Source organism: Salvelinus sp. IW2-2015, linkage group LG28 (assembly GCF_002910315.2).
Source record: "Salvelinus sp. IW2-2015 linkage group LG28, ASM291031v2, whole genome shotgun sequence".
In the NCBI taxonomy this organism is placed as follows: Eukaryota; Metazoa; Chordata; class Actinopteri; order Salmoniformes; family Salmonidae; genus Salvelinus; species Salvelinus sp. IW2-2015.
In genome coordinates this window covers 30,052,235-30,065,739 of record NC_036868.1, presented here as the reverse complement: position 1 = coordinate 30,065,739, position 13,505 = coordinate 30,052,235, and the positions used below count along the sequence as shown (strand labels likewise).

General features: G+C 44.4%; 1 protein-coding gene across 1 annotated transcript in view; it reads right to left on the bottom strand.

Moving 5' to 3' along the window:
• Positions 1-13,505, bottom strand: part of adgb (androglobin) — a 139,099-nt gene that overhangs the window by 114,658 nt on the left and 10,936 nt on the right. Inside the window, exons 3-5 of the mRNA XM_070435854.1 lie at positions 13,023-13,115; positions 6,763-6,834; positions 6,385-6,567 (exon numbers count right to left, since the gene is read on the bottom strand). Coding sequence (XP_070291955.1) covers positions 6,385-6,567; positions 6,763-6,834; positions 13,023-13,115 — 348 coding nt within the window. The remainder of the gene's footprint in view (positions 1-6,384; positions 6,568-6,762; positions 6,835-13,022; positions 13,116-13,505) is intronic.

The following is a 13,505-nucleotide window of genomic DNA, read 5'->3' as shown; positions in this document are numbered from 1 at the left end:
AGCCAGCGCATGTCCAGGCCCGTCTGAAGTTTGCCAATTCCATCTGGATGCATCCAGAGAGGAATGGGAGAAGGTCATGTGGTCTGATGAGACAAAAATAGAGCTTTTTGCTCTAAACTCCACTCGCGTGTTTGGAGAATAGAAGGATGAGTACAACCCAAGAACACCATCCCAACCGTGAAGCATGGAGGTGGAAACATCATTCTTTGGGGATGCTTTTCTGCAAAGGGGACAGGACGACTGCACCGTATGAGGGAGGATGGATGGGGCCATGTATCGCGAGATCTTGACCAACAACCTCCTTCCCTCAGTAGAGCATTGAAGATGGGTCTGGCTGGGTCTTCCAGCATGACAACGACCCGAAACACACAGCCAGGGAACTAAGGGGGCTCCGTAAGAAGCATCTCAAATCCTGGAGTGGCCTAGCCAGTCTCCAGACCTGAACCCAATAGAAAATCTTTGGAGGGAGGCGAAAGTCTGTATTGCCCAGCGAGACGCCCGAAACCTGAAGGATCTGGAGAAGGTCTGTATGAGGAGTGGGCCAAAATCCCTGCTGCAGTGTGTGCAAACCTGGTCAAGAACTACAGGAAACGTATGATCTCTGTAATTGCAAACTAAGGTTTCTGTACCAAATATTCAGTTCTGCTTTTCTGATGTATCAAATACTTATGTCATGCAATAAATGCAAATTAATTACTTAAAAACATACAATGTGATTTTCTGGATTTTTGTTTTAGATTCCTTCTCTCACAGTTGAAGTGTACCTATGATAAAAATGACAGACCTCTACATGCTTGTAAGTAGGAAAACCTGCAAAATTGTCAGTGTATCAAATACTTGTTCTCCCCACTGTACTTGTCAGAGAGAGAAGGCAGCTGAGAAAGCAGTGGAAGAAGGCCTCTGATGCAGAGAGAGAAGGTCTCATGCACTCCAAGCAGACATCAAATGTCGGCTGGCAACCTTCCGAAGAGCGGAAAACTTAAGGAAACTTCGTAGAAGAAGGAACACTCAAGAACACGGTTCTATAAAAAAAAACTTTAGTTTGTCAAAGACCTCTTCGCAAAGGAAATGCGGAACCTAAAAACTCCAATCCAGAACTGGAAGAACATCTGGAAAAGGTCCACCAGGACACGAAAAGGCATGAGCAGATAATCATCCCACATGACATCCCATCTTTTCAACCACCAGAACTCAATCTGGACACTGACCCTCCAAAATGGAAGGAAGTAGAGGATGTTGTCCGACGAGCAAAGCGGCCTCGGCTCCTGAGCCTAATGGAGTACCATATAAGCTCTACAAGAACGCCCCGGATGTTCTACGCTTTCTTTGGAGGCTCATGAGGATATGTGGCAGAAGGAAATAATAGCAAAGGCATGGCGAAGGGCTGGTGGTGTGCTAATCCCGAAAGAGAAGGATGCGCAGAACATCAGTCAATTCGACCAATCTCCCTTCTCAACGTCGAAGGGAAGATCTTTTTCAGTATAATAGCACAGAGGCTGTCCACTACCTGGAAAGGAACAAGTACATTGATACATCTGTACAGAAAGCAGGCATTCCTGGTTCTCTGTTGCCTGGAACATACTAGTATGATTTGGCACCAGAAACAAATAGCTAAGAAAGACAAGAGAGACTCCTATGTCATCTTCCTCGACCTGGCCAATGCCTTTGGCTCAGTTCCCCATAAACTCCTCTGGGAATCCTTCAACTTTTTCCACGTACCAGAACCCATCACTACACTGGTAAAGGCCTATTTCCAAGACTGCAATTGTGTTCACAACACCTGACTTCACAACAACATGGCAGCGCTTGGAAGTGGGCATAATGGCAGGCTGTACATTCACCTCTGGCCTTCACTATGGCCATGGAAGTCATCATCAGGGCATCGAGATGGGTGGTCGGCAGTGAGAGAACTAGGAAGGGCTCCGTCTCCCACCTATCCGAGCATACATGGATGACATGACTACACTGACCACCACTGCAGCATGCACCAGGCGGCTACTTGCAAAACTGCAGGATAACATCAAGTGGGCCCGGATGAAAATCAAGCCAAGCAAATCTCGAAGCATCTCCATAGTCAAGGGACAGCTTAAAGATGTGAGGTTCTGCATTGGAGATGACCCGATACCAACGGTGTCTGAGCAACCCGTCAAGAGCCTGGGTAGATGGTACAACGAAAGCCTCCGAGATAAAGATCAAGTGCAGCAAGTAAGACAGGACATCGCCGACGTTCTTGAGAACATCAACAAGACCCTACTGCCTGGGAAGCTCAAGCTTTGGTGACTACAGTTTGGACTTCTCCCCCGGGTAATGTGGCCACTCACCGTCTATGAGGTCCCAATTACAACAGTGGAGAAGATGGAGCGAACCATTACCTCATACGTGAAGAAATGGCTGGGTGTCCCACGATGCCTGAGTAACATCGGCCTCTATGGCAAAGGGGTCCTTGAACTACCTCTTACAAGTCTAACGGAGGAGTACAAGTGCTCTAAAGTAAGACTTCATATGACATTGAAGGACTCCAAAGACCAGACCATTAGCAAGGCTGCACCTCCCCTACAAACTGGACGGAAATGGACATCATCCACGGCTGTGCAGCAAGCAACATCAGCCCTGAGACACCAAGACATTGTGGGGAATATCCAGCATGGAAGAGGAGGCTTTGGCCTGGCAGCAAGCAAACCAACGTTCCATAAGGCAACAACATCTGAACGCAGGAAGCTGGTGGTCGAGGAGGTGCGCAGACAGGAGGAGACTGCAAGAAGTGTAAAGGCTGTCTCTCTTGCTAAACAAGGGCAATGAACGCGGTGGGAAGGCCTGGAGAGGAGAAAGATCAACTGGAGTGAGCTTTGGCAAATGGAGGCAAGCAACATCAGCTTCATCATAAGAGCTGTTTATGATGTGCTTCCATCACCAAAAAACCTACATCAATGGTATGGCGAGGACCCGACCTGCCCCCTCTGCKCYGCTCCAGCGACWCTCAGYCATATAATGACAGGTTGCAAGACCAGCCTCTCACAAGGCCGCTACACCTGGAGGCACAATCAGGTCCTCAAGAYCCTGGCTGRAGCACTTGAGACCAAGAGGAGTGCAACCAATTCATTACCTCCAAAAACAAGCAATCCCGTCAAAACAACAACATTCATCCGGGAGGGACAGAAAAGGCCCAAGCATCCTCRTACAAAGCCAGAAACTGGACACCTASGCATGGCCCGGGACTGGAAGATGCTTGTCGATATTGGCCAGCAACTCATTTTTCCACCTGAGATTGCTTCTACCAACCTTAGGCCAGACATGGTACTCTGGTCCCCTTCACGAAAGGCTGTGTACATCATAGAGCTCACAGTCCCGTGGGAAAACTTTGTTGTTCAACTTTGTTGAAGAGGCCTACGAGCGTAAGAAACTGCGTTACACAGAGTTGGCAACAGACGCAACTCAGCGTGGCTGGAATGCAAAAGTCTGGCCAGTTGAWGTGGGATGCAYAGGATTCGTGGCTTCTTCCACCATCAGGTTGCTGAAAGAACTTGGAATCCATGGACAGGCTCTGCYGCAGACCGTCAGAGCAGTTTCTCAAGCAGCTGAAAGAGGCAGCCAGTGGATCTGGATCAAACGGAAGGACCCTTGCTGGGCTAWAACTTCATGACCCCCCCCACCCCCACCTGAGAACCCAATTCAGATCCCTCCAACTTGAGGAGGGCATATGAGGTATGTGGTCAGCTGTAGGGCTGGCTCAGGGAAGAGGACGCCCCTGCCTTGCATAGTACCGTGGGAAATCTTAATTGGGCATGGGACACAAGCTAAGGCTTGATCACCCTTTAGCTGGCCACCTTTGATGAGGGTGTTTAGTGATTAAAGGCCGAAACACCCACTGATTCGAAGGCACACTACTGAGGATGTGTCCCAAAATTGACATCTTAACCCAGTCTAAGAAATAAACCTCCCATGCCACTCTGTCAACATCACGGCAAATCTCATGTGAGTGCATACCATCTATTGGCACAATGGACAGTTTTAACATCTCGTCCCGTGTTTTATGATTCCACACAATACCCCATAATGAGACAGTGAAAACAAATTTTTAGAACATTTTGCAAAATGTATTGAAAATGAAATACAGAAGTATCTCATTTACATGAGTTTTCACACCCCTGAGGTTATTGTAGAGGCACATTTCTGAGTAAGTCTCAAGAGCTTTGCACACCTAGATTGTACAACATTTGCCCATTATTATTTTCTAAATTCTTCAAGCTCTGTCAAATCGGTTGTTGATCATTGCTAGACAACCATTTTCAGGTATTGCAATAGTTTTTGTGTTTTTGTGTTAAGAAGTGTTAAGTCAAAACTGTAACTTGACCACTCAGGAACATTCTTGGTAAGCAACTCCAGTTTAGATTTGGCCTTGTGTTTTAGGTTATTGCCCTGCTAAAAGGTGAATTAATTTCCCAGTGTCTGGCGGAAAGCACACTGAACCCAGTTTTTCTCTAGGGTTTTGCCTGTGCTTACAGTAGCTCCGATCTGTTTATTTTTTATACTGAAAAACTCCCCAGCTATTAATGATTACAAGCATACCATCATGCAACCACCACTATGCTTGAAACATATGGAAAGTGCTACTCAATAATGTGTTTGTGTTGTATTGGATTTGCCCCAAAACATAACACTTTGTAGTCAGGACAAAAGTGAATTGCTTTGCCACATTTTTTGTAATATTACTTTAGTGCAGGGGTGGGCAATTCCAGTCCTCGAGGACCTGATTGGTGACACAGTTTTCCCCAGCCCCAGCAAACACATCTGACTCCAATAATCACCTAATTATGATCTTCAGTTTCGAATGCAATTTGATTAATCAGCTGTGTTTYCTAGGGATGGTGAAAAAGTGTGACACCAATCAYGCCCTCGAGGACTGGAGTTGCCCACCCCTGCTTTAGTGCCTTTTATTCTGTACAGGCTTCCTTCTTTTCATTCTGTGACTTAGGTTAGTATTGTGGACGAAGTACAATGTTGTTGATCCATCCTCAGTTCTCTCCTATAACAGCCATTAAACTCAAACTGTTTTAATGTCACCATTGGCCTCAATGTGAAATCCCTAACCAGTTTCGTTCCTCTCCGGTAACTGAGTTAGGGAGGACGCCTGCATCTTTGTAGTGACTTTGTATTCACTGCTCGTCTGAGGGACCTTACAGARCATTGCACTGTATATGTGGGGTACAGATGAGATGAGAGATGAGGTAGTCATTCAAAAAAGTGTTAAACACTATTATTGCACACAGAGTGAGTCCATGCAACTTATTATGGGACCTGTTGWGCACATTGTTAGTCCTGAACTTATTTATGCTTGCCATAAAAAAGGAGTTATTATTGACTCAAAACATTTCAGCTTTTCATTTRTAATTAATTTGTAAAAAATAAAAATTCTACTTTGACATTATGTGGTATTGTGTGTAAGCAAATGACAAAAAAAATTGCGATTTAATCCCTTTAAAATTCAGGCTGTAACAACAAAATGTGGAAAAAGTCWAGGAATTTGAATACTTTCTGCGAGCACTGTATCAGTGGAGGCTGGTGGGAGGAGATATAGGAGGATGGTCTAATTGTAATGGCTGGAATGGAATCAATTCAACGGTATCAAACACATCAAACATATGGAAACCACATCTTTGACTGTTCCGTTATTCCATTCCAGCCACTACAATGAGCCCATCCTCCTATAGCTCCTCCCACCAGCCTCCACTGCAATCTATGTATCATCATACCTCATACCGACTACTGACATTGCTTTGGAATTACCCCACAATACAGGAAGACCCATAGCATGACTGAGTGCCACCGCCTTGCTGTCATAAAGGTGTCCCACAGTGATGTCCTGAGGCAGATGACTCCTGTTAAACCTTATCAATTCATCGGACGATGTGCAAAGCCTCCTCATATTAACACAGCAGCGAGACTGATTGATTCGTGCCTGAGTGGATGAGGCTGGGCTGCTTCTCCATTCTCTGTGCAGCCCTCTGAAATGAATTATGGATTGTCTTTATCTCCTAGGTGCACCGGTGGAAAAGAGCTGACAATATGTTTGTGTCTTAGCAACCTCAGGGTATGAGGGATATTCAGACATGATTTAACATGGTAAGAACATGAAGGTGAATTAAAACATTTGGAAGCTACAAATAGAGTAGAATTTACTGTATCTCGTAAAGTGGAAAACAGTCCATGCTAATAACACGATAGGGCGGAGCAGTTTCACAGTCCCAGATTAACGGAACCAGATTAAGCCTATATTCCTGGACTAAAAAGTGCTCTCAATAAAGACTGAGTCCAGGGGTACTGCAGGGGTAAACTGGGTCGGAGAAACTAGGCATATAATCTGTTTTGAATACCCCTATCACTCACCATCCAGTAGAGTTTGACCACGTACTTCCCATAGACATTATAGAGAGGCATGTGGCCCTTGACCACRTTACACAGGGAGTAGATGTGTTCCCAAGGCTTCCAGACGTCAGACCCCTGCTCTACTGACGTCCCATTGTAGATCTTCCACACTATGTAGATTTCACTCACTATCCACCTGAAGAGCTGGGAAGAGGGACATAATGGGAAAAAAARAAAACAATCAATTGATCAATGACTAAATGACTTTAAATTTACCAAATCAATCACATAATCTAGGGTCCCTTCATTACCGTCCATCAGAAATCACTGTTAGATGACAACAGTGTGATAAGCCTRTATGAAAAGGTAAGTAAAGTAAAGTGTGTGGAGAGCGCTTACCTCACTACAGAGCAGATGTTCATTGGCTGCGGTCAGGTCAAATGATGATTCGTTCTCCACTATTACCGGAGGCTAGTATAAAATGCATGAGATGTTTTTAACATGGGAACAAAACAATGGAAACAGTGCATTTCTATGACGCATCAAACATCCCCTTTTCCCACTTCTAAAGTGATGGACGCCTGGGCTCTGTGCAGTCACCAATGTTCTGAAAGTTACTGAACTGCAAAATTAAACATTACACAGACACATTTTGTAAAGCGGCGTTGGGACGTTTACTAGATTACCCTCTGAAGAACAGGTTACCCACGTAAAATTGAAATATTCATGAAACTCAAACCTTTTACTTTTCGAATATGCTTCGCAAAAAGAGTCCACCATAGTTTATCCAGGATTCCTCAAGAGGACATYTATGCAATGAATATTGGATTAGGGAGTTAAGAGACTCCAACAGACCACTAATCAAATACGAATTAAAAGACTCCACCGATCGTGAAGAGAGAGCCTTCAAGGGAGATTATATATTTTTCTTCACTCTCACTCTCTCTCACTCCATGGAGAGCTCTTCCATTGGCATGGCAACCGCACATAACAACCCACACCTCAACTTATTCCGTCAATTAAGGGGTTCTAGAATAGGATGGCGGAGAGTGGAAGGACGAAACAGAACAGCTGTCACATCTGTGTTTAAATGGGTATTCCTGTGCGTTTCATTTAATACAGAATGAATGAAACGTTCTTCACATTGTTGAGCGGAAGACGCAGGAAGCTTAATTACTCAGTGTTGCACAGACAAACAGACAGACAGAGACAGAGATAGTTACTTTTTGTTAACAGCCATACATTTCGGCACACTACCTGATAAGATGGCCCTGAGTGGTCTGGCTATATATGGCACTCGGCTGAACCTTGTGATGTACTGTACATGTAGCTTACTATAGTGGAACATTCTGTTCTTGTGCAGTCTCTTTGCAGTGTRGACTTTAAGGCGGTAGTCTGAATGATGAAAAGGATATACTGAAGGCCCTGAACAGTGGTGGAAAAAGTACTCAACTGTCATACTTAAGTAAAAGTAAAGATACCTTAATAGAAAATGACTCAAGTAAAAGACACCCAATAAAATMCTACTTGAGTAAAAGTCTAAGTATTTGGTTTTAAATATACTTAAGGATCAATAGTAAAATCAGTCACCGTTACCAAGATGGCATAGCAGTCAGACGTCCTTTGTCCTCGTCTTGTCGTGTCCCGTATATATATATATTTACACCTTTCTTTCGCATATCTTTTATATATTTTATTTTCCAAAACTCAACTTCAAAACACTCCTGGAACCCGCTCACCAATTAAAAAAAAAAAAAAGTATTATTTACCTCAAATCTGAAAATCCACAATAGAAGCTAGCCATAAGCTAACCAGAAACTAGCCAGTTTACTGGCTAACGTTAGTATTTCAGCTAACCACGGTTTGTGGTCTTCAGCTAGTCCTTTAGCCTCGAAAATCTATCGCCACTCGACTCCAGACCAGAACATACCGGACCTATTTTTTTTCTCCATATCCCCGGATTCAACCCGCAAGCTCTGGACATTTACACCTGGATTTCGCAGCTAGTTAGCTGGTACCCGTGTGACTATTGGCTTACGTCGATCCCGGAGCACAACATAAATTATTCCGGAGCTAGCCAGCCTGAAGAGTTCCATCAGCCACTCCTGGGCTACAATCACCTATCCGGACCCGTTTTACTGCCAATGCGGAGCCCACCCGGGCCTTCACGACTGGACTACCGACGTTATCTGCCCGAGGGAGTTATCCAACTGGCCCCTCCGTCGCGACGATTACTGAACGCCCATCTGCGCCCGCTAATCATTAGTGTCTTATCGGCTATCTGAATAAGTCTATCGGACAATTTTTCTTGGGTCAATATAACTATATCTATTTGCCAATTGGATTGATCCCTCTACCACACGGAACCCCACTAATCTACCGACGGAAACGCACGAGTTGGCTAAAAACAGACCTCCATCCTATGCTAGCTTGCTACCAATGGCCCGGCTGGCTGTCTGAATCGCCTGACCCCAACCAACCTCTACTCACTGGACCCTTATGATCACTCAACTAAGCATGCCTCTCCTTAATGTCAATATGCCTTGTCCATTGCTGTTCTGGTTAGTGTTTATTGGCTTATTCACTGTAGAGCCTCTAGCCCTGCTCACTATACCTTATCCAACCTTCAGTTCCACCACCCACACATGCGATGACATCACTGGTTTCAATGATGTTTCTAGAGACAATATCTCTCTCATCATCACTCAATACCTAGGATTACCCCACTGTATTCACATTCCTACCATACCTTTGTCTGTACATTATTCCTTGAAGCTATTTATCGCCCCCGGAAACGTCCTTTTACTCTCTGTTCTAGACGACCAATCTTCATAGCCAATTCTCATTCTCTTTTAGCCGTACCCTTATCCTACTCCTCCTCTGTTCCTCTGGATGTAGAGGTGAATCCAGGCCCTGCAGTGCCTAGCTCCACTCCTTATTCCCAGGCGCTCTCTTTTGAACTGCTGTAACCGTAATAGCCTTGGTTTCATTCATGTTACATTAAAAGCCTCCTCCATAAGTTTGTTTTATTCACTGCTTTAGCACCACTCTGCCAACCCGGATGTTCTAGCCGTGTCTGAATCCTGGCTTAGGAAGACCATCAAAAATTCTGACATTTTCATCCCTAACTACAACATTTTCAGACAAGATAGAACGGCCAAAGGGGGCGGTGTTGCAATCTACTGCAAAGATAGCCTGCAGAGTTCTGTCTACTATCAAGGTCTTGACCCAAACAATTTGAACTTCTACTTTAAAAAAAATCCACCTCTCTAAAAACAAGTCTCTCACCGTTGCCGCCTGCTATAGACCACCCTCTGCCCCCAGCTGTGCTCTGGACACTAGAGTGAACTGATTGCCCCAATCTATCTTCAGAGTCGTGCTGCTAGGCAGCCTAAACTGGAACATGCTTAACATCCAGCCATTCTACAATCTAAGCTTGATGCCCTCAATCTCACACCAAATTATCAATGAACCTACCAGGTACCACCCCAAAGCCGTAAACACGGGCCACCTCATAGATATCATCCTAACAAACTTGCCCTCTAATTACACCTCTGCTGTTTCAACCGGATCACTGCCTCATTGCCTGCATCCGTAATGGGTCAGCGGTCAAACGACCCCACTCATCACTGTCAAACGCTACCTGAAACACTTCAGCGAGCAGGCCTTTCTAATCGACCTGGCCGGGTATCCTGGAAGGATATTGATCTCATCCCGTCAGTAGAGGATGCCTGGTTATTTTTTTTAAATGCTTCCTCACCATCTTAAATAAGCATGCCCCATTCAAGAAATTTAGAACCAGGAACAGATATAGCCCTTGGTTCTCTCCAGACCTGACTGCCCTTAACCAACACAAAAACCCCTATGGCGTTCTGCATTAGCATCGAACAGCCCCCGTGATATGCAACTTTTCAGGGAAACTAGAAACCAATATACACAGGCAGTTAGAAAAGCCAAGGCTAGCTTTTTCAAGCAGAAATTTGCTTCCTGCAACACAAACTCAAAAAAGTTCTGGGACACTGTAAAGTCCATGGAGAATAAGAACATCTCCTCCCAGCTGCTCACTGCACTGAAGATAGCAAACACTGTCACCACTGATAAATCCACATAATTGAGAATTTCAATAAGCATTTTTCTACGGCTGGCCATGCTTCCACCTGGCTACCCCTACCTCGGTCAACAGCACTGCACCCCCCACAGCTACTCGCCCAAGCCTTCTCCCCATTTCTCCTTCTCCCAAATCCAGTCAGCTGATGTTCTGAAAGAGCTGCAAAATCTGGACCCCTACAAATCAGCCGGGCTAGACAATCTGGACCCTTCTTTCTAAAATTATCTGCTTGAAATTGTTGCCACCCCTATTACTAGCCGTTCAACCTCTCTTTCATGTCGTCTGAGAATCCCAAAGATTGGAAAGCAGCTGCGGTCATCCCCCTAATCAAAGGGAGGGGACACTCTTGACCCAAACTGCACAGACCTATATCTATCCTACCCTGCCTTCTAAGGTCTTCGAAAGCCAAGTCAACAAACAGAATACCGACCGATTACCTTCTCCGCTATACAATCTGGTTTTCAGAGCTGGTCATGGGTGCACCTCAGCCACGCTCAAGGTCCTAAACGATATCTTAACCGCCACTCGATAAAAACAATACTGTGCAGCCGTATTCATTGACCTGGCCAAGGCTTTCGACTCTGTCAATCACCACATCCTCACGGCAAACTCGACAGCCTTGGTTTCTCAAATGATTGCCTCGCCTGGTTCACCAACTACTTCTCTGATTGAGTTCAGGTGTCAAATCGGAGGTCTGTTGTCCGGCCTCTGGAGGTCTCTATGGGGGTGCCACAGGGTTCAATTCTGGACCGACTCTCTTCTCTGTATACATCAATGATGTCGCTCTTGCTTCTGGTGAGTCTCTGATCCACCTCTACGCAGACGACACCATTCTGTATACTTCTGGCCCCTTTTTTGACACTGTGTTAACAACCCTCCAGGCGAGGTTCAATGCCACTAAAACTCTCCTTTCGTGGCATCCAATTGCTCTTAAAAACAAGTAAAACTAAATGCATGCTCTTCAACCGATCGCTGCCTGCACCTGCCCGCCTGTCCAACATCACTACTCTGGACGGCTCTGACTTAGAATATGTGGACAACCTCAAATACCTAGGTGTCTGGATAGACTGTAAACTCTCCTCCAGACTCACATCAAACATCTCCAATCCAAAGTTAAATCTAGAATTGGCTTCCTATTCCGCAACAAAGCATCCTTCACTCATGCTGCCAAACATACCCTTGTAAAACTGACCATCCTACCAATCCCGACTTCGTGATGTCATTTACAAAATAGCTCCAATACCCTACTCAATAAATTGGATGTAGTCGATCACAGTGCCATCCGTTTTGTCACCAAAGCCCCATATACTACCCACCACTGCGACCTGTACGCTCTCGTTGGCTGGCCCTCGCTTCATAACTCGTCGCCCAAACCCACTGGCTCCAGGTCATCTACAAGACCCTGCTAGGTAAAGTCCCCCCTTATCTCAGCTCGCTGGTGACCATAGCCGCACCCACCTGTAGCACGTGCTCCAGCAGGTATATCTCTCTGGTCACCCCCAAAACCATTCTTCCTTTGGCCGCCTCTCCTTCTAGTTCTCTGCTGCCAATGACTGGAACGAACTACAAAAATCTCTGAAACTGGAAACACTTATCTCCCTCACTAGCTTTAAGCACCAGCTGTCAGAGCAGCTCACAGATTACTGCACCTGTACATAGCCCATCTATAGTTTAGCCCAAACAACTACCTCTTTCCCTACTGTATTTATTTATTTATTATTTTGCTCCTTTGCACCCCATTATTTATATCTCTACTTGTCACATTCTTCCACTGTAAATCTACCATTCCAGTGTTTTACTTGCTATATTGTATTTACTTCGCCACCATGGCCTTTTTATGCCTTTTACCTCCCGCTAGCTCACCTCACTTGCTCACATTGTATATAGTCTTATTTTCTACTGTATTATTGACTGTATGTTTGTTTTACTCAATGTGTAACTCTGTGTTGTTGTATGTGTCGAACTGCTTTGCTTTATCTTGGCCAGGTCGCAATTGTAAATGAGAACTTGTTCTCAACTTGCCTACCTGGTTAAATAAAGGTGAAATAAAAAATAAATGTATTGCTAAAATATACTTAACTTCTTATTCCTTATATCAAGCCAACCAGACGGCACATTTTTTTTTAAATGTATGTATAGCCAAGGGCACACTGCAACCCTTTGACAATCATTCACAAACAAAGAATGTGTTTAGTYAGTCGGCCAGATCAGAGGCAGTACCGATGACCAGGGATTTCTCTTGATAACTGTGTGAAGCATTCTAAATGTAACGAGTACTTTTGCGTGTCAGGGAAAATGTATGAAGTAAAAAAGTACATTATTGTATATAGGAATGTAGTGGAATAAATATAACAGTTGTCAAACATATAAAGAGTAAAGTACACATACCTCAAAAAAACTACTTAAGTGGTACTTTAAAGTATTTTTACTTCAGTACTTTACACCACTGGCCCTGAGTATATCTAGTACTGTGCATCCTCTGTGTCCTCGATGTTGGATGCAGACTGTGTGATGCACCATCCAAGACCATGCCCTGAAGAAGTACCCTTACCTTGGTGAGTATGTACTCTGAAGGGCGCTTCCATGAGTGCACTTTCAGCAACAGAGGCAGCTCGACCTTTCCCTCTGGATCCTCAAAGAATGGCTGTGGACAAAGAGCCAAAGAAACATTAAAGAAAATTGTGATAAATAAAAAAGTATACCAGTTTCATTGAAGGACCAAAAAATTGACAACTGTGCCTACAGACTACAAAATAGTTGGGAAYAGATATGCGATGTACCGATACCATGGCACATTGTTTACTAACTGATACGCTAAATGCCGGAATCAAAACGTAGAATATTTCAAAATAAATGATTACACAAAATTCTTGCAACCAATAGAATGTTATGTAGAGTTGAAGTCGGAAGTTTAAATACACCTTAGCCAAATACAACTAAACTCAGTTTTTCACAATTCCTAACATTTAATCCTAGTAAAAATTCCTGTTTTATAGGTCAGTTAGGATCACCACTTTATTTTAAGAATGTGAAA